The 20,163-nt window shown below is 58.4% G+C and overlaps 1 protein-coding gene and 1 long non-coding RNA gene across 9 annotated transcripts in view; one reads left to right on the top strand and one right to left on the bottom strand.

The window, feature by feature from the left end:
- Window positions 1-14,556, bottom strand: part of SLC37A1 (solute carrier family 37 member 1) — a 42,228-nt gene extending 27,672 nt beyond the window's left edge. For 3 of the 7 annotated variants that reach the window (XM_054700256.1, XM_054700255.1, XM_054700252.1), the window contains exons 1-5: window positions 14,501-14,556; window positions 13,822-13,906; window positions 12,516-12,910; window positions 11,983-12,032; window positions 2,971-3,161 (exon numbers count right to left, since the gene is read on the bottom strand). In XM_054700256.1, coding sequence (XP_054556231.1) covers window positions 2,971-3,026 — 56 coding nt within the window. In that variant the 5' untranslated portion in view covers window positions 3,027-3,161; window positions 11,983-12,032; window positions 12,516-12,910; window positions 13,822-13,906; window positions 14,501-14,556. Of the gene's footprint in view, window positions 1-2,970; window positions 3,162-7,458; window positions 7,598-11,982; window positions 12,033-12,515; window positions 12,911-13,821; window positions 13,907-14,071; window positions 14,101-14,225; window positions 14,258-14,500 lie in introns of those variants that run through there. The other 4 variants (XM_054700253.1, XM_054700254.1, XM_037524896.2 and 1 more) reach the window with 4 other exon arrangements.
- A 203-nt stretch (window positions 14,557-14,759) lies between these two features.
- Window positions 14,760-18,091, top strand: LOC129146808 (uncharacterized). 2 transcript variants are annotated; one of them, XR_008554068.1, is made up of 4 exons: window positions 14,760-14,872; window positions 15,663-15,791; window positions 16,173-16,291; window positions 17,421-18,091. It is a non-coding gene; the product is annotated as an uncharacterized LOC129146808 (long non-coding RNA). The 2 variants fall into 2 exon arrangements; XR_008554067.1 differs by lacking the exon at window positions 14,760-14,872 and having other exon boundaries at window positions 15,374-15,791.
- Window positions 18,092-20,163: the final 2,072 nt, after the last annotated feature.

Genomic DNA, 20,163 nt, shown 5'->3' on the forward strand with positions numbered 1-20,163 from the left:
GGGCAGACAGTTCTCGCTCTGCCTGAAGTCAGGGGCCAGGTCCATCTCTGATACCCCTGCAGTAGTATGTTCAACTTTTTGTCGCTTTTGCTTCTTCCCAAATGAAACTATTTAAACATTCATTTAAAAATGAATCAAAGCGCTGTCTGGGACACGGGGAGCTGGGACGCAGGCGCAGAGGGCGGCGAGTTTATAAAGTGGACAAGCACAAGCGCTCGCAGGCCTGTTACCAGCCTGCTGGCCTGGGCCCTGGGGGTCACGTTTACTTCTTGCTTTAGCTGTGCGGCGCCTTTTCAGAAGCACGCCAGCTAGGCGGGTATAAACTGCTTCATGGGATTCGATGGAAAAACGCCGAGATGCTGGTGACCATCATCAGGCTGATGACCTCAAGCAGCGGCCCACGGCGCTCCCGCTCTCCTGGGGCTGAGACAAGCCATTCAAGAGAGTACTGAAAGGTATGGGGGCGGAGAAAAGGCACTTTGGTGGGGAGGGAAGTCCTCACTGCTCTCACAGCTTGCATGATTCTACAGAAAGACACTTCTCAGAGGAACAAGACGGGCCAGGAAGAAATATTGGGCAAGCAAGGAAGCAGACCCTGTATCCTGAGGCCTAGCTTCACCAGAAGATCCTGTCCTGTTTCTGCCCTGCAAAGGCCAGTGACTCTCCAACCTGTGCACCTTGAATCCAGTTACCTAAGCAGGAGATGGCAGGCAGATTGCACCCCACCTCTCCCGAGCCTTTCTGGGAGGCCGGCCACGGTGATGCCAGACACCCCTCTGGCCGGGCCACTTGCTCCATGCTGTGGGTCACGCAAGGAGGCGTCCTCGACCCACACTAAAAGCTCCGGGCATGCTAACCTCACTGATCCCCAGAAAAGGTGGTGATCAAAGAAACATTTCTAGACTATTAAAGAAAAAATAAAGATCCTGTTTCAGGTGGGAATGTGGATTGGTGGTACAACGAGGCTCAAAGCTGCAGTTTTCAGAACAGCCGTGCCCCAGGGACGGAGCACCTGAGCTGACTGGCTGGTGCTCAGAAGATGCTCACGAAGGAGCTGGAGTGGCGTGTGCTACCTTGCCGGAGACGCACAGCCACGGTCCTGGGCCTGCCCCAGTCTGCGCGCTCCTGCCAGGCAGAGAGCTGGCCGCTCCTGGGGCGACTCCCGACAAAAATGCACAAGCTGAATCTAGTAACTAAGGGGCGCCCAAACGAGGGATCGTCCACGCCCTTCAGAGCAGGCCCAGCGTAAAGCAGACAAAACCTGCAGGATGCCCAGCTGGACAGACCCTGGGCCTCCAGAGGACGAGGCCTGAGGCTGCACATCTTGTTGCACCTGCCGCCCTACGGGAGGCCTGGGCGGGCAGAAAGGGAAACAGGCCTTGCAGGAAGGCTGGGCTGCTGCTCTTCTCTCATGTCGGGAAGCTCAGCTCTGGAAAGTCAAGAAGCTTCTAAAGGTCAGACAGTAGAGGCGCGGGAGAGATGAACAGAGAGCAGGCATCCTCCGCTGCCTCGTCTGGGACCCACGTACCCCCACCGGGAATGGGGGCGCTCAGCCCCACCTGCCTTGGAGCCAGCACCTCCTTTCCTGAGTTCAGGGTCACCTACGCGCTGACAGTGGAGCGGTACTGCCCTGTCTGCAGGTCTCGGACTAGCGATTTACTGGGTTCTGCAAGCGTTCTTGGTAAGGTTCTGAGAACTTTCTTTGGAGTCTGAAGACTGGATCAGAATGAAGTTATAGAACAGACCACAAAGCCAGATCCCGTCTGCTGAGCAGAGGGGCCCAGCTAGGCAGCAGGGGCCTCTGGGAGAAGTGCCAGGTCCCATGTCACACCCAAGTCCTTGGAGGGCACCCCAGTCTGCCAAGGGCTGCTGTGAAGGAGAGGTAGTCCCGGATGCGCTATTTTGGGGCATACTTTTTTTTTTTTTTAAGATTTATCTATTTATTTATACAAGCACTGGGGACAGTCAGAAGCGCGGGAGGGTGAGAGAATTCACCAGAGCCAGAGCGGGGAGCAGAGCAGGCAGAAGGACCGAAGGACACTGCTGAGGGGAGCAGCGGGCGGCAGGAGAGGTCTGCGCCATCTGGGACCCTCGCTGGTGGCCGGAGAACAGCCGGGGATTGAACTGGCGCTGCAGAGGTTGCGGGCAGCTTCGCAGCCCAGCACTCAACCGCTGCGCCACTGGGGAGGCCTGGGGCATAAACATTTTGAGCAAAAGACTTCGGATGGCTGCAGCCTCTTAACCGCAGCAAAGCAGAGGGTCGGGAGAAATTGGTTGCTCTCCAGGCCTCTCTGGGTGCGACGGGGGACCGACTCCTCACTAGCAGCCCCAACACCCACGCCACACCCACACCCAGCAGACAGTCGCCCTCTCCTAGCACCCATCTCCTCTCCAAGGCCCCGTTACCTTTGCAAAGTGTCCCCTGCATCCCCCCACGCGCCTCCTTTCCTCTACTAAAAGGCCTCTAAACCCCACATTGCAAGGGTCCTTCTGAGTCTCATTTTTCTGTGATCCCCCAACCTGATTAAATCTACATTTTCTTTTGAGAAGCAGTCTTGTCAGTTTCACACGCACCCGAGAGCACCCTAAGGGGGTAGAGGAGAGGTGCCCTCCGGGCGGAGGGCAGCAGGGCGAGTGTGGGTGGAGGCCGTGGTGCCCCTGCCCTACTGCTGCTCCTCCTGCACCTGAGCAGGACCTCGGAGTGCGCCCCGAGAGGGCCTGGGGACTGCAGCTGGGGTTCTCATCATATCCGACTCATTTGGATTCCCTTCCCTCCCTAAAGCCCTGCCCGGCGGGGGTCTTGGTGAGCCTCGTGAGCCCACCCACCCAGCCCGCCAGCCTAGAAGGCCCAAGGCCCATGGTCGTTTTCCGGGCCACGACCCGCAGGGAAAGCTCGAAGCTCGAGCCCTGCCGGGACGGCCAGGGCTACTGGGCAGGGCTCCCCCGCCGCCGGCCCCAGGACTCACTCACCACTGATCGCGGGAGAAGGAGATGACGAAGTGGATGCCGGGGGGGAGGCGAGCCATTTATGTCTCCCGGACCCCGAGCTCGGCCACAGGGCTAGGCGCTTCAGAGGCTGCCCTCCTGGCGCCACGTCTCTCCGTCCGAAGCCAACACGGCTGGCGCGGGCCTGCCCTCTTCTCCCGACGCACACTGGCTCTCTGCAAGGAGGAGGGGCAGCTGAGAAGTGGGTTCCAACCAGGGCACCGCCGGACCCTGCAGCACCACAGCCCGGGTGGGCGGCCTGGAGCTGCTGGTGGGGGCGTCCATTCAAAAGGGCTGCATGTGTTTCATGCGCCCACCTCCCTCTGGAGGCGCCCGGTGGCCAGTCCCTCGCTCAGTGAGGCTCCCGCGAAGCCCGCGCATCAGGGTGCTGGCTGCACCCCAGGCCGCCCCAGACACCTGCCTCCCTCCACGTGGCCGCTGGGGAGCCGAGCGCGGTGACGGAGCTGGGGAGGCTGGCGACACCGGCACCTCACTGCGGCTTTGCAGTTGAGTCTAAGCGCGCCCCAGCCCGGGAACGGTGGGGCAGCACCTCCTGCCTGCCTCTTCCTTTTGTGTTTGTGGTGGTCACCTCGGAGGCCATAGAAATTGACCCTTTGTGAAGTCAGAGAGAACAGGGAGGAAGGCCGTGGAGACCTGAGAGCCAGCAAGGGCCCGCAGCCAGGCAGGCCTGAAGGCACGCTCACAGCTGGGTCGCCGCGGCCCTCGGGCCCAGAATCGCCGCCACGGCACGCGGGACACACGGCAGGAGCTTCTGATCCTCACTCACAGATGGGGCAATTTTTTGAGTAGACATTAACACCAACTGAGAGAAGCTGACGTTCATTTAATAAATGTCTTCAACTTCCTCGGGAAGTTCTGACTCCACAGCTCAGAACCAGGAGTTTTGACCTGGAGACCTAGCGCTGCCCCGACTCGCCTGCCCTCGCAGTATGATCACCCCGTGCGCTCCTGACTGTCCAGAGCCTTCCAGAAGTGCACCTCCTTCAGTGTTTCCCTTTACACTGCAGAACTCCAGGCCCCAGTCCAGCTTTTGTTCCAGAGCCCCCAACCCATCTCTGGGCAGGGAGGCCCTCTGCTCCAGCCAAAATCGCACCTTTGCTCCTGCCAGTCAGGCCAGCCTGGCTCCTGCACCACCACCAGGGCCTTAACCAGGATGTGACCTCAGTGATTCATTCCACTTGGTGTCACCCCTACCCTCAGCAGCGCCCGGGGGCTGACCCAGCACCTCACTGAAACAAGGCAGGGTAACCCCAGCTACCTCACTGACGCATTCTGCTCCCTCCCCACCCCCCAACTAAAAAACAGGAAAGAGAGCACCTACAGGTGCAGCAAGCTCAGCCCTGCGGGAACCCCTGGCCCCCCTCTGTCCTGCAGTTGGAGGTCTACCAGCAGCCGCTGGCACCCCTGACCCTGACATGAGCGCGGGGCAGTGGGCCCTGGCTGATGCAGATCCCGGCACCCGGAGTGTGCGTGCAGGAGACAAGCTCACCAGGGCGCCAGAGTGATTCTGCGCCAAGCGCTAGATTTACCAGAGTCTTGCGCTGCGCGAGCGGCTCCTGTTTGGGCCTAAACAGACCACAAGAAACAATTTTGCGGGGGTATGGTTTGACTCTTTCAAGGCCCGGATCTGCCGGTCAGAACCAAGCTTCTGTTCAGACACTGCTTGCTAGGCGGCAGGCCTGCGCCTGCTCGGTATCCACTAAATCAACCTCAACTCCATTCTAGTAAACCCTAGGGCTGAATAAACCGCACGTGAGAGGTAGGGAGAAAAGGAAAAAGCCAGAGGGCACTGGAACATTTGGCAGGGAAAAAAATCTTATTTCCTCCTAAAATGACGTGGCTCCCTCCCACAGTAAAATGGTGGAAGCAAATGCAAAAAAGTGTTCACAGTGAGTGCAGTTAAGATGTGCAAAGACTGGGATTTTCCATCTAGGGTGGACAGCCCTCAACTTATGGGGCCCCTTCCTCCAAAGCCGGGGCAGCGGCGCGAAGTGCTCAGGAGAGCAGCGGGCAGGCTGCTGAGGGCCCGTGGCCCCTTCTTCTCTTGGGTGGGGGTGGCCCCGGCTCTGGGCTGGTCAGCCAGCAGGACATGGTGGGGCAGATCAGGTTGGTCCAGTTTCCAGTTGGCCCCTCCCCTCCAAAGCCAGGGTGGCTGGACGGCAGCAGGTGACGTGGGCTACACCCAGGGCTGGCATTTGGCCACCCAAGTGCACAGAAGAACACGTATTAAAAAGCTCCTCCTTACAGGTGCTCTGGAACGCACCCCAGCAGGGTGCGTCAGCTGCCCCGTGTCCGATCGCCAGCCCCAGACATGCCTGAGTGCCCATCAAATCTGTAGAACCCCTGCTCCCAGGGGCTCTTCTGAAAGAGAGGACCCAGGCAACCACCAGGCAGGCCTGGGGGGCTGGCGGCTGGTGCCCTCCATGGGGTGCAGCCTGGAGACTGAAATGAGGAGACTCCAGAGGCAGAGCCCCCGCCTGAGGGTCCTTCCCGGCCGCGCGCTGGGGGGCCGGCACAGCAGCCCTGCTTAGAGGAAGTGCCTTGAAGACAACGTGTTTAAAGTGGGCCGTACTTGGAGGCAGATGAGGGAGAAAATACACGTTCCCCCCAAAAGCTCTCACACATTTTTCTTTTTTCTTTCCTTTTGTGGTTTTCTGAGACCAGGAGGACACAACTTCCTTCCCAGAGCTTCAAAAGGCCTGCTTGCCTTTAACGAAGCGCTGCAGTGGCCGCTCCCTCTTTCCTGCAACTTCAATACAAAAAGGGTCCTGCAGGTGCCCCTGGAAGCTTCGAGGTGGTCTGCAGGGAACAGAACCTGCAAGCGCAGCCACCACCTCCTGGGGGGCTACGGATGCCACAGGCCGGTGCCCGACTCCCGCCAAGAGGCAGCACCCCGGGAGCAGTCGCCACCCCCTTTAACAACTTCAGGCCCTCAAGTTCCAGGCAGGTGGCCCTTCCCGGGGGAACTCTGGAGACTGCAGGAAAAGACAGGCTGCACCCCCCTAGAAATTCCAACCTGGGGGAGGGGGGAGGGCTTTCCAGGTCCTCTGTTCAAATGCAAATGCTGACCCGGCCCGCAGGAGGCCGCCGGGGTGGGCGGGTGGGAGACGGGACAAAAGAGCCCGGAGGCTGGCGGCCGGGACGGGGGTCTTTCCGGGTGCGGAGCCCCAAAAATCCAGAAGGTCGCTGTGCCCGCGCGGGCCGGGAGGCTGCGGGAACCCGCGGCCCCGCAAACAAGCCAAGGCCCAGGCCCGGCTCCCCGCGGCTCCTGCCGCGGCGGCCCGAGGTGGGTTCGCGGGCACGCCCACGCCCGGCCGGCGCTGTCAAGCCGGGGCTCTGGAGCCCGGCGGTGCCCGCGGCCCGGGAGCCGCATCGCTGCCCAGCTCGCCCCGCTCCGGGGCTCGGCCGGCGGCTGCGGGTCCCGCCGGCCCGGCGCCCGCGCCCCCGCCCGCACCGGCCGCGACCCCCGCGCCGGGCTCGCCGATCCGGGCGCCCCGCCGGCCCCGCGCCTCCCCCGCGGAGAGGCGGCTCCTCGGCCCCTCGGCCCCGCGCCCGGCCCGACCCAGCGCACAAAGGCAGGCGGCGGGCGCGGGCCGGGCGGCGGGCTCTCCGCGCGTGGTGGCAGGTGCCGCTCGCCGCGCGCCCCCCCGCGCGGGCGCAGGGGAGGGTCCCCGCGCCCCCCGCCCCGCTCCGGCCCCGACTCACCTGCGCGGCCGTCCCGCCGCGGGCGCTTCCTGCCGGCCACTTCCTGGGGCGGCGCGGAGGCCCGGCCCGCGGCCCTTCCACTCGGCGGAGGCCGCGGGACGCCGGGGCCGGCGGCTCCGCCCCGCCCGCCCCGCCCCCGGCCCCGGGGCGCGCCCCACGTGGAGCCGCGGCCGCCCGGCGGGACGGGGCGGGACGGGGCGGGATGGGCGCCCCTGCGGGCGCCCGCTCGGGACTGTCTCGCCCAGCCCGCAGGCCTGCACCTGCCGGAGGCGGAGGCGGCGGCCTGGGCCCGCAGGGGCTCCGCTGTCAGGGGCGCCCCGGCCCTGCGCGCAGGGACCCCGGCCCCGACAGCTGCCGACGGCGCCCGGCAGGCCTCCCGGTTCACTCCCCGGCCTCTTCCCAAGGACAGAGCGTCCAAAGCCGAGAAAAGGCCCAGGAGAGGGGCTGTGCAGACACCCTTGCCACCTGCCCGCGGGACGCGCCCGGCTCTCAGGGTGCGGCGGAGGAGCCCAGGCCCCGCGGGTCCCCTGCAGGGCGTCTGCCCGCTGGGGCCATCACCGTTGCCATGTCACCCCAGGAGTACCTCTCCCAGACCCCTGCCACTCCTTGCCCAAACTCGACCACTTCCACCCCAGGGGACCCACGAAGGCCCCACAGTGCACAACAGGCATCCAGACTCCGCCCAGGTGACCAGTTCTCGGAAGACAAACCCCCGGAACGGAGAGAGAGGCAGAAAATACATTTTACCAAAGAAATTCCAGGAAGCAAGCTGCCCTTGGCTACAACAGTGCTGAGCCTGAAGTCGGGGTGTGAATGCCCAGAGCGCCTCTGGAGGGCACCCCCTGCCTGGCACCTCCGCCTCTCCAGGACCAGCCGAGGCCCCCTGGGGAAGCCTCACCCTCACCAGTTTGTGGAGTTGGAGCAGCGACTGCAACTCTTCTCTGGCTGCTGCGGGGCCTGCTTGCGGGCAGAGCGGAAACCCTCCGGCCCTCACCCCCAGCGGACTCCTCCTCCTGGCGGGGTCTCGCCTGTTTCTTCTCCCTTCCCATGTCGCCACTGCTGGTGACGCGGCCCAGCAGGTGCCCGACTCTGGTTCTCCCCCCGGGGCTCTCTGAACTGGCACCGAAGCCCCCTCAATGCCAAACTCCCCAGTCCACTCTCCCAGCTGTCTCAAGTTACCCTCCTCAAGTGGACCCTTTGGTTCCAATGAGATGTGGGGTCCAGTGAGCGGGGTCCTGGGTTCCCTCTGAGAAAATTTCAGAGTTCCCCTTGCAGAGGCACAGGACAAGTTTGCCAAGGACAAGATGTTTAGTTATGTTCAAAAGGGCAGGGTTCTCAGTCACAAAAAAAAAGGGGGAGGCGGAGAAGACGCTTGCACAGACAGCGGCAGGAAGCGCGGCCTTTGGAAGGGGCGGCCGTTTGAGGAGCTGCTGCAGCTCCTGTGGCTGCCTGGGGAGCTGCCCTCCGCCCAGGAGGGAGTTGTTCTGAGGTTGTGGTCCTTTTGGGGGGAGGGGCACATCCTCTGAGGGTCATTATCTACTGTTAAATCAGCCACTTCTGGGGAGCCCCTAGGCTCAAGTGTAACGGGGTCCCCCGGAAAAGGGGAGGTTCCAGGTTCCCTGCCCCACCCGAGGGACAGTGGCGCTGGGGGCGGGGAAGGAGAGGCCGGAGAGGAGCCCGGGGAAGCAGGAAGCAGGAAGGGGCAGGAGGGGTCTGGAGGCGCGGGGCGCAGAGGCACGTGAAGCTGCTGCGCGGGCTCCCGGGTCCTGGACCGGGTGACACGGCGCGGCGGGACCCGTGGGGCGGGACGGCGGCAGCTTCGACCTGCGCTTGGACGTGGCTCTTTTCCTCCCAGACTAGCGCGGCGGCTTCTGCCTCTTCCGCGGGTCCCGGGAAGGCGCGTAGGCCCCGGCGGGCTCTGGGGCCTGGTTCTGGGCCGATCCTGGGGGGCTGACTTGTGCCCACGAGGGGACGGGTGACTTCGGGGGCTTGATCTGGACACTCTAGTCTCCCCTTTTCTGTGCTGCGCGTTGAGGGTATTCAGGTCCTTTCCGCGAAGGGCCTGTGCTGGGTCTCGACGCGGTGGGTGGCAGAACCTATCTAGAGCAGGCTGCCAGAGAGAGACACTCACTGCAGTGGGTGTGTCCAGCGCCAGGGGCCAGCCCTGGCCAGGCCCTGAGCCCGGAAGTCAGGGAAAGTCGCTCAACAGGGAAACTGAGGTGCACTTGTGCTCATTTCCTGGGGCGGCCAGAACAAGGGGTGGCAAACTGAAGGGCTTCAGGCAGTGGCCATTTATGGTCTCCCAGTTCTTGAGGCCAGAGGCTGAGGTCCAGCTGTGGTCAGGCCGGGCTCCCTCTGAAGGCCCCAGGGAAAATTCTGTGCCTCTCTCCGGCTTCTGGTGTCGCTGGCAGGCCTCGGTGTTTCTCAGCGTGTGGGTCTCCCTGCGGCCTCAGGCTTCACATCCCCCTGGTTGTGTGTTCGCCCCGCTGCGTGTCTGTGCCCCATCTCTTACAAGGGGGTCCCCCGGCTCCATTGGCACTTCACTGTAACTAATGCCAGTGCAGTGAACCTATTTCCAAATAAGGTCACCTTCTGAGGTTCCGGGAAGGACATGAACTTTGGGGAGATCATTACGTGGTGAACTGCACGAGAAGGTGGCCTAGCACGATGGGGGAGAGGCCTAGCAAGATGGGGGAGTGTGCAGCTCCCAGGCTCGCCTTCCCAGCATGTTTGCAAGTAAATAACAATGAAATAAAGTAGCGGCCCCTGGATTGCACCGGAGTAGTCCCTAGGGGAAGGAGGAGGGCCTTAGACCGTGGCCCTGCTCTGGGGCCTCCGTGGCCCTGCTCCTGGCTGGTTCACCCACGAGGGGAGGGCCGGCTTTGGGTGCTTGGTTTGGAAACTCTGTCCTTTTCTTCTCTTTTCCCCATTGCGCGCGGAGTGTTACAGGTCCTCACCACGGAAGGTCTCATGCACTGGAGTATGTTTTGTCTTGATGCGTCGGGTGGCAGGACCTATTTAGAACAGGCAGATTTGGGGATGCTGGGGTGCCTTGCCCCCTGCCCCATAACAGGTCAATGGCCAGTTGCATCAGAAGTGTCGGCACAGCAGAGGGAGCAGGAACTCCCACAAGGCACTGTGTCCAGAGTGCCAGGGGGCAGAGAACCTCGGCAGAGGGAGGGTGGCTACCGCTCAGAAGCGCGTGCCACCGTGGACTAACATGTGCCCACAGCGGGGACTTCAGAGTCAGGGACTGATAGAGGGGCGCAAGACCCTGGGAGCGGTGGGACGCAAGGTGGGGGGGGGGCTCCTGCTCAGGCAGAGGCAGGAGAGGACTCGGCGCCGAGGCAGGGTGGGACAACTGCACCCCTAGGCAGGGAGCTTGGGGACCGTGATGGCCTTGGTCACTGCCAGCACTTGAGCTTGGCACATCCATTTGTGAATGGCTGGGACCTGCTGGGGGGGGGGGGCGCGAGGCGGGTTCATCTTTATCCCCAGAGGAGCTACTGTCTGCAGCCCGCGCTGTGTTATGAAGACGCCTGCCTTACCCCAACCGGGCAGAAGCCAGATGCGGGCTGAAGGTGCACTTCACCTGGGCCGTGGCACCTGCTCCCCCCACCCTGCGGGGCAAGTGCCCCAGGGCAGGGCCCTGCACTCCAAAGGTAAGGGGAATGCCCAGGTGGGGACCCAGCCCCACCACAGCCCTCCTGGGGCCTCGCCTGGCCAGGGTGGGAGCGGGGCCTGGCAGTTACTAGTCCCGCTTCCTCGCAGAAGGTAAGGTCAGCTGCTGAGCGTGAGGGGAAGGGGGTGGCCACAAGTGGGAAGGCCCGGCGTGGGTCCCACGGCGGTGTGGCCTGATCAGTCCAGGTGGGCGCCGCCAGAGGACACGCTGGGGGACGGGCACCTCGCAGGGCCGGTTCTCCTCCCCCATTTACACCGAGTCAGGCCTTCCCTGGCCCTCAGAGAGAGGCAACGCTGACCCCTGCTGGAAGGCTTGGTCACACCCGCAAGCACTGCCCGAGGACTGGCAGGCGACCGGGGCTGTGCCCGGGCTGGCTGCAGGGACAAGACAGGGATCCAGCAGGCGTGCTGTCGGCTTCTCCGGGGAAACCCAGAGGTGTGGGAGCAGATGCTCGGGTGGGGTAGGAGGCCTTGCCTGCAGGTGCCGCCGGGTGCAAGAGTCCCCCGAAGGGATACTGAGGATCCCGGACTCCAGAGCGTGAGAAAACCCCTCATGCTGGGAAAGAACAAGAGGAGTGGAGAGGGCCGGTCAGGGAGGCCAGAACCGGCTGACTAGATGCGGAGAAGCGCCACTTTGTCTCTGTGGGGCAAAAGCATGGTGGCGCGGCCAGGCCTGGGCCCCGTGCTCCGACAGACAGGTCCCCAGGGACGGACAGCCTCCCACTGGAGTTTGGCCTGGGCCCTGGGCCCCTGCCCTCATCATGAAGCCCGTCAAGGGGTGACTACTTGGCATAAATTAAAAAGGGTTTTACTACCAAACATTCTCCCAGTTCCCATGGACCCTCCCAGCGGCAAGCGAAGCAGCCCCCCAGGAGGACGCGGCTGCCAGGAGGGGACCGATCACGAGGACCAGCCCCGCCCAGTGTTCCCCCAGCCCTGAGGGGCAGCCCCGCCAAATCCCATCAGCACTTAGTAGGTAGGGCGTCTCCTCTGCTCCTCAGGGGCACCCCCTCATGTACCCGAGCACTTGGGCCCACACCGTCCCTGGTGAGTGGGCAGTGGCCAGCGAAACCACGCCCGTCAAGTGCAAAGCCACGTCTACAAAGCCCGGGGAGACACAAACGCTGCAGTAGGGGCTGGGGAGCAGGTTATCGGTCCTTTACATGTTACTGTAGTTTCTCAATTTGCTTCGGGCACTCACTAATTATTGTCTGAGTCTTGGCCATCGTGCCCAGCTCTGGGCTAGACTTGGGGGGGAGGCGGGTCAAGGCTCTGGGGGCCACGAGGGGGCTGGCTGGGAGTTCAGGGCACCAGAGTGGGGGTGGGGGCAACAGAAGCACAGCAGGGAGCTGGGGCAGCTAGGCAGGCGCTGGGAAGGGCCGTGGGGGACGCTGAGTGGAAGGACTGGTCACCAGCCAGGGAAACGTGGCGATGGTGGCGGAGCAGCAAACCACCTGAGCGGGGGTGTTGTAGGGAAATGGCCTAAGCATAAGCAAAGGTCAACAGGCCCTGGGGGACAAGCCCTCCTCAGCAATCCCAGGGAAGCAAGCAAAGGCTCTCTGTACCCCCAGCAAGAGGGGTGGGACTTACAGCAGGAGGGGCTCGTCACTCACTCTGCTGGAGACTGGCCGGCCACCACCCTAGGAGGCAACGAGGGGGCTGCTGAGTGAAAGTGCCCCCCCACCCTGCCCCCTCCCCCCAGCCCCGAGTCTACAAACTGGCTCCTGCAGAGCTGCAGGTAGACACTCCTGGCGCTCTAGGGGTCCTCATCACTTATGTATGGTGAGGGGGTTCACAAGGGTTCACTGCATTGCTGTGCTGCGCCACGGACCTCTGTGAACGTGTTCCTCTGTATGCTTCGAATGTTGCATCTCTAACCATGTCAAGAACTGAGCTAAATACACACAGGACATCTCTGCAGCCTCTGGCATCTCCGGAGCCTCCTCATCCTCATGATCTTATCTGATCCTCGCTGGCAGGGACCTTACTCTGGAGACAGAGGGAGGAGCAGCCAGCTTGCCCTGCCTCCCGGAGAGCAACCCCAGGCCCTGGAAGGTGCGGCCTGTGCCCCCACCACTGCAGGACGGTGGTCCCTGGAGTGCCGGAAACAGACCCCACCTTACCTGGGTGCCTGCAGGGTGGTGACAGGCCCGTGAGGATGGAAGGCTAGCAGGCAGCCACGAGATCGTGCTGCTGGTCATTTATTTAACTGCATGGATTAGTGTTAGATTTGTCCAAAATGACATATCTTCTTTTTCTCATTTCCTCATGCCTACTTTTGTCCGCCTGGGGACCCTACACGTTCAAAGGTAGCCACCCACTCACTGGGTGTGCGAAGAAAGCCCCTGAAAAGGGAATCTGATTGATGAATTTCTAAGAAAAATCATAAACCAGAAGGAAGGAAAAGAATCAAAAAATTGATGAGACTTTTCTTTTCCAGATGTTGCATAAATGATCTTGAAAATTTGCAGAGATGAGCGTGTGCTGCCTGAGCACTTCCTCTGGCTGGTGCCCAGTTCTGTGGGGGAGAGGGAAGGGTGAGCCAGTTGTGCTCCTGGAGTGCCCCCCCAAGTTCCCCACCCTGGCCCACGGCACTGCCCTGTCTGTGCCTCACTCAACAATCCTACTTCCCTCTCTTGGTGACCTTGATGACAACATTCTCAATATCCTTCCCTAACCGCCTAACTCGGGTGGGTGGGTGTGGTTATTTCCTCCTCCTTGGCTGTCATTTTCATGCTGTGTAACCTCACTCCCTTAACTATGTCCATAATTTAAATATCTTACACTTAAAAACCTTATACTTGTGGAACCAAGCTTAGGCGAGGTTTCGCCATTTTGTATATCCTCCACCTTGATATGTTAGTCCTTGTCCAGCCGCATTCCGGAGATAGTTTCAACGGTCACAACCCTCACTCCACTTGGTGACGAAGGAGCAGACCACCCCAGCTGCCAGCGAGGGCAGGCCTATCCATAAATGGGACAGCATCTCTAACCGTCCAATCAGTTTGAAACTATAACCGTGTGCACCAAAATGCCTTTGTAGTAGCCAATGAGTAACTGCCAGCTTCTTTCAAAATTCGCGCCTGCTTGTGACCCTATATAAGAACCCTGCTTCCTCTGTTTGGGGCTCTCAACCTCTGCCGTTGCATCGGTGCGTGTGGAGGGCCCGGACTCGAGCCTGTAATAAACTCCTTTGTGCCCTTGCATCGGTTGTCTGTGTCCTTGGGGGCTGCCCTGGTCGACGCTGGGCACAACAATACTTAAAAATCTCTATCGAAATATAAAAATCTCTCTCTCTGAACAGTTGCTTCGACCCTAAAATACAGGCCTGTTTCTAGAAACTTCAGTCTCTTCCCACTCGGTGTACATCAGCGCTAACGAGTCTCAGCCCAGCGCAGGCGGCTCCGGTCACCGCCAACCACTGGTTACCTGGCTGAGGCATCGCTGCAGGCTGGTTCTCTTCAGGAGGAAACGTGTGAAACGGCTTGAAACTGGAGTCACCGCTTCCCGAGACCTACAGACAGACAGACAGACAGGCCCCGCGTCATGGCGGCCCTCGCGGCTGACACCCGCCAACGCTCTCCCCGCGGCTGCAGGGCCTGGGCCCGGCCGCCTCACAAGCCGGTGCAGGGAGGCCAGGGCGCAGCAAACAGTGAGGACTCCCGCCGCCCGGGCTCACCGCGCCCCCCACGCCGCGGAAACCCCGTTCTGAGAAGGAAAGTCGCGCCGGGCCACCCACGCCCACGCCCCCCGCGGGTGTCCAGGCGCGTGCTGGCCCCGCAGCGCCGCAGCTTCCGCGCTCCCGCCCGCGCCGTCCACAGGCCGCGCCCCACCAGCCTGTCCGCCCGTTGACCCCGGCGGCCCCTCGGCCTCAGGCCCCTCTCCGCGGCCCCGGCCCAGGCCGGGCCCAGGGGCTCAGGGCCGCGCGGCGCCCGCGGGCGGGGCGGAAGGAGAGGGCACGAGGAGCCGGCCCCGCGGCGGCCTCGCCACCCCCGGCAGAGGACGGCGGCCCGGCCAGCGCTGCCCTCTGCCCAGTTTGGGGAGTGGTGCGTCTCCCCAGCTACACCTCAGACAGCTCAGGGCGGCCCCGCCCTTGCCCCCCACTCACCCGAGGTCCTGCGCCCCCCGGGGCTGCATCTGCGCAAGCGCTGCTGGGGATGATGGGAAATCTGCCCGCGGGGACGCGCGGCCTCTCCCCGGGCTGACGGGCGGCCTCTCCCCGGGGTGACGCGCGGCCTCTCCCCGGGCTGACGCGCGGCCTGTCCCCGGGCTGACGGGCGGCCTCTCCCCGGGCTGACGGGCGGCCTCTCCCGGGCTGACGGGGCGGCCTCTCCCGGGGCTGACGGGCGGCCCCCGCGGTGGGCGACGGGAGTGGCCTCCCTGACAGGGTTTCGGGAAGGCGGTTTCTCGTGTCCGCCTGTGAACGCTTCCTCGTGACGCCCTCGCTCCCCCACAGGCTCCCCGAGAGGCGGCCCGCCGGGTGACCGCAGCCCCGGGGTGGAGGCAGGGCGCGGACTCCGGGCGGACTCCGGGCGCGGACTCCGGGCGCGGGCCCGGCTGGGGGGGCGAAGTCGTCCCGGGCCCCGAGGTCCGCGGAGGGCGCCCCACCTGCCCCCGGGCGGCCGAGGCTCCTGCCCGTCCTCCTGGGAGGGGGGTTGGCGCGCCCGCGGGAGGCCGGGCCAGGTGCTTCTCCCCGCGCCGCCGCGGGCGGTGCTGAGCTGCACTGCAGCGAAATTGCTGAGAGATGGGGGGCGCCTCTGCGTCACTTGCACAGGACGTCGGGCCGGTTGCAATGTGAGGGCTCAGCGACCCCTGGCAGCCCCCAGCGGCCCTGCTGGAGCCGGACGGGAGCAGGGTTTGCGTCACCGCTTCTCGTCAGCCCAGCGCTCCTCGCGGCAGGCCAGGGTCACTCCCAGGAAACCGGGGAACCCCCGGACACCCCGGCCTGGGAGCGCGGGGCTCGACAGCAGTAGCCCTCGGCCCCCCGTTTGGGTTTGGATCCCCGCCGGTGACCTTGAGCTCCGCCTTGCCCTCTGCACCTCTTAGCTGTGCAGTGCAGGAGTGATGGCGCGGCTCGGAGGGTTCACACGAAATTCTTAAAGCTCCCCAACTTACTGGAACTTTGCTCCTGACGTTGTTAGGGAAAATATGAAAGTTTGATTTTTGACATCTTTTATATGCAAAAAGTGAACATTTATTTGCACATTCTTTACTTTGCATATTCATATATTACCACTCTAGATTTCTCATATATATATATTTTTTACAAGAACCAGGGTACAGGCCAGATGTGCAGGTGAGAGGATTCACCAGAGACCAAGCAGGGAGCAGATCAGGCAGACAGACCGAAGACACTGCTGAGGGGAGCAGTGAGGAGACAGGAGAGATCTGCGCGCCATGTGGGTAGCTCCCTGGCCGGCTGGGAATCCAACCTGCCCTGCAGAGGCTGCGGACAGCCTCAAGCGCGGCACTCAACCCGTTGCACCACCGGGGAGGCCCTAGATTTCTAATATTTAAATTTTCCCTCACTACCCTCTACCCTATGGCCCTTTCTCTCTCCCTCCCCCTCTTAACTTCTGAAGCCTCACGTCCTTATCAATGTCCGCTAGTTTATAATATTTTGCTTTGTCACTGCATCCTCTTTTCCCGTATCGCTTGTCTATAGGAATCCATCAGTTTTTCTCTCTAGCTTCCTAGAGGCTTTTCTGCACTCGGGTTCCTTCCATTTTGCTGTAAATAATAATCCTTCCTCTTTCCTGTGGCTACGTGGCATTGCACAGCGTCGGACCTCGTCTTTCAGACTCGCTCCTCTCCCAGCGGGAACTTGGTTGGTCCAAACCCACCCATTTGGAATCACCTAGTGTCAGCTGCACTGCAAGGAAAATTGTGGAGCACACAGGTTTTCAGCTTGATGATTTCTTATTTTTTGAACAGATACCCCAAAGTGGAGTTGCTGGGTATGTTATTTTCAGTTTCTGTTTCTGAAGGTAGGCCCAGACTGCTTTCCTCAGTGCCTGTGCTAATTTACACTCCTGCCACCGGCCTGTCAGGGCTCCCCTGCGTCCACACCCTCTCCAGCGCTGCTGTTGGTCTTTTGATGTAAACCATTCTGTTAGGTGTGAGATGTTATCTCCTTGTGTTTTTTTTCTTTTAAAGATTTATTTATTTATGCATACAAGAGCTGGGGTACAGGCCAGAGATGGGAGGGAGGAGAGGATTCACCAGAGACAGAGTGGGGAGCAGAACAGGCAGACCAGCTGAAATACACTGCTGAGGGGAGCAGTGGGCGGGACAGGAGAGGTCTGCAGCACCCTGTGGGTAGCTCCCTGGCCAGCGGGGGATCGAACTGGTGCTGCAGAGGCTGCGGGCTGCTAAGTAGTATGTGCTTAACCCCTATGCCACCAGGGAGGCCTTTGTTGTGGTTTTGACCATCATTTCCCTTACTGAAAGTGACAATGAGCACTTTTCATATTTCTGTTTGCCTTCTGGAGATCCTCTTTGGTAAACTGTCTTTTCAGTCCTGCTCATCAAGTTTTTTTTTTTTTTTTAAGATTTATTTATTTATGCATACAAGAACTGGGGTATAGGCCACAGGTGCGGGGGTGAGAGGATTCACCAGAGAGAGTGGGGAGCACAACAGGCGGATCTACTGAAATACACTGCTGAGGGGAGCAGCGGGGAGTGGAGAGAGGTCTGCTGTGCCATGTGGGCAGCTCCCTGGTCGTCCGGGGATCAAACTCGTGTTGCAGAAGCTGCGGATGGCTTGATAGCGCTGTCTTTAACCCCTGTGCCACCAGGGAGGCCCTGCTCCCCAAGTTTTAAGTGGGCTGTTTTTGTTGTTAAATTGGATAAGTTCTTTATATACCTTGGACAGTAACTCTTTGTCAGTTGTGTTGTATAAATAGCTTCTCCCATTCAGTAGGATGTCTTTAATCTGCATATATATATATGTAATTTGCTGTGTAAAGACTTTTTAATTTAAGGTAATCCCAATTGTTTATTTTTTGCTTTTTTTCCCTTTTCCATAGGGGTGAAGTCCCTGAAGACATTGCTGTCATGGATATGATGAAATAGCTTACCAATACTTTCTTCTGTGTATTTTATTATTGTGATTATTATATCTAGATCTTTCATCCATTTTGAATTTATCTTGATCTTGTGTGTGGAGTTAGAGGATGATTCAACTTTATTTTACACGTGACCACCCATTTTCCCAGCACTATCTGTCAGACTCTGCCGTGTTCATGTGCGGTCCCAGCTCCTTTGTTATAAATTAGGTATTGATTTAAACATGGATTAATTTCTGCACTTTTGATTCTGTTCCGTTGATCTGTTTGTTTTTATTCCAGTTCTGTATTATTTTAATGACTTGCTTTATAATATAGTTTAAAGTTGGGGAACACAATGACTCGTTTTTCTTGTCTACCCTTCCCCCCTTTCTCGCATCCCCCAGAATTGCTTTAGCTATTCATGGCCCTTTTTGGGTCCATATAACTATTAGTGCCATTTTCTTCCTTTCCTTACGATTTAGCATCAGAATTTTAATGGGGATTGCATTAAATCTATATATTGCTTTTGGGAAAAGAGTCATTTGACTATATGAATTCTTTCCACGAACATGGAATATCTTTCCATTGTTTATTCTACATCATTCACTAGTGCTTTGTAGTTTTTGTTATATAAATCTTTTACCCCTTTAGTTAAATTAATCCCTACATGTTTAATTCTTTTTGATGTGATCATAAATGGAATTGTTTTTTTTTAATTTCTTCCTTCTAGTCATTATTTGTATATAAAAATGCAATGGATTTTTGTGCATTAATTTTGCAACTTGCCACATTACTTTATTCATTTATTGTTCCAGGTAACTTTGTGGTGGAGTCTTTGAGTTTTCTATAAATATCATATAATCTGCAAATAACGATAGTTCCACTTATTTTTTCAATTTAGATTCCATTTATTGGGCCTCCCTGGTGGCGAAAGTATAAGTCTCAGCACTACAAAGCTATCTGCAGCCACTACAGCACAAGTTTGATCCCTGGCCAGGGAGCTGACCCACAGGGCACAGCAGACCTCTCCTGTCTCTCTGCTGCTCCCCTCAGCAGTGTGTTTCAGTCAGTCTGCCTGTTCTGCTCCCTACTCTGTCTCTGGTGAATCCTCTCAGCCCCTCACATGTCTGGCCTACACCCCAGCTCTTATATGCATAAATAAAATAAATCTTAAAAAAAATTCCATTTATTTATTGTTATGTGACTGCTCTAGCTAAAACCTCTACTAGTAGAGTCAACAGAAGTGGTGACAGCGGGCACCATCACCTTGTTCCTGCTCTTAAAGGGGAAGCTTTCAGTTTTTCACTATTCAGTATAGTATTGGCTATAGGTGTGAGATATATGGCCTTTATTGTGTTGAGGTAGGTTCCTTCTAGCCCCATCTTGTTAAGAGTTTTTATCAGAGGTGTTATAGTTTTCCGTGTTTGTATGTTATCTGTCTGATGTTGGTATGAAGGTAATGTTGGCGTCATAGAATATGTCAGGAAGTATTTTCTTCTTTGTGGGGACTAATTTGAGTTAAATGGGCATAAGTTATTTAAAGTTTTGAGAAAATCTCATGTAAAGTCATTGTGTCCTGGGCTTTTGTTTTGGGAGGTTTTGACTATTGTTTCAATTGTGAACCAATCTATCAAATTTTTCTCCTTCTTTTGGTTCATTTTTTTTTTTTAAGATTTATTTATTTTTATACAAGAGCTGGGGTACAGGCCAGAGGTGCAGGAGGGTGAGAGGATTCACCAGAGACAGAGTGGGGAACAGAACACACAGATGACAGAAATACACTGCTGAGGGGAGCAGCAGGCGCGACAGGAGAGGTCTGCTGCGCCCTGTGGGTCCCTTGCCGGCCAGCCAGGATCGAACCCACACTGTCGAGGCTGCGGACAGCTTCGCAGCATGGTGCTCAACCCGCTGCGCCACCAGGAGGCCTTTGGTTCATTTTTTAAAAAGATTTATTTTTGCATACAAGAACTGGGGTGTAGGCCAGAGGTGTGAGGGGTGAGAGGCTTCACCAGAGACACGAGTTGGAAGCAGAACAGGCAGATCCACTGAAATACACTGCTGAAGGGAGCAGAAGGGAGACAGGAGAGGTCTGCTGCGCCATGTGGTCAGTTCCCTGGCTGGGGATCGAACTTGTGCTGAGGTGGCTGGCGAGAGCTTGAGAGCATTGTCTTTAACAATGCTGCCCCACCAGGGAGGCCCTGGTTCATTCTTGATAAACTATATTGTTCTAAAATTATATCCATTTCTTTAAGATTAACAAATTTGTTAGCATATAGTTGTCATCTCATGATTTCTATGCTGTCATAATTTCTCACATTCCTAATTTCGTGTATTAATATTTTCTCTCTCCTTTGTTAGTCTAACTGAAGGGTTACTGATTTTATTTTCTCAAAGAACCAGTTTCATTGATCTTTTGCATGGTCTTTTTAATTTCTAGTTCATGTCCTTATGGTCTAATTTTTATTATGTCTTTTTTCTACTAACTTTTGTATTAGATTGTTCTTCTTTTCCAAGCTGCTTGAGTCATAATCTTAATTTTTTCTCAAATAGTATTACTGTTACAGGGCAACCCCGATATAAACCAGGTTGCCTGACTGTGGGTCCTCACCTGCGCACATAAAGGGGACTTAAACTGCAGGCACACAAAAAAGGTTAACAAAAGGTTTATTTACAAGAGAAGGGGAAATAAGGAAATGAACAACTCAGGCAGAAAAGAGGAAGA

Source organism: Talpa occidentalis, unplaced genomic scaffold (assembly GCF_014898055.3).
Source record: "Talpa occidentalis isolate TD23 unplaced genomic scaffold, MPIMG_talOcc4v2.1 talOcc4.4, whole genome shotgun sequence".
Classification (NCBI taxonomy): domain Eukaryota; kingdom Metazoa; phylum Chordata; class Mammalia; order Eulipotyphla; family Talpidae; genus Talpa; species Talpa occidentalis.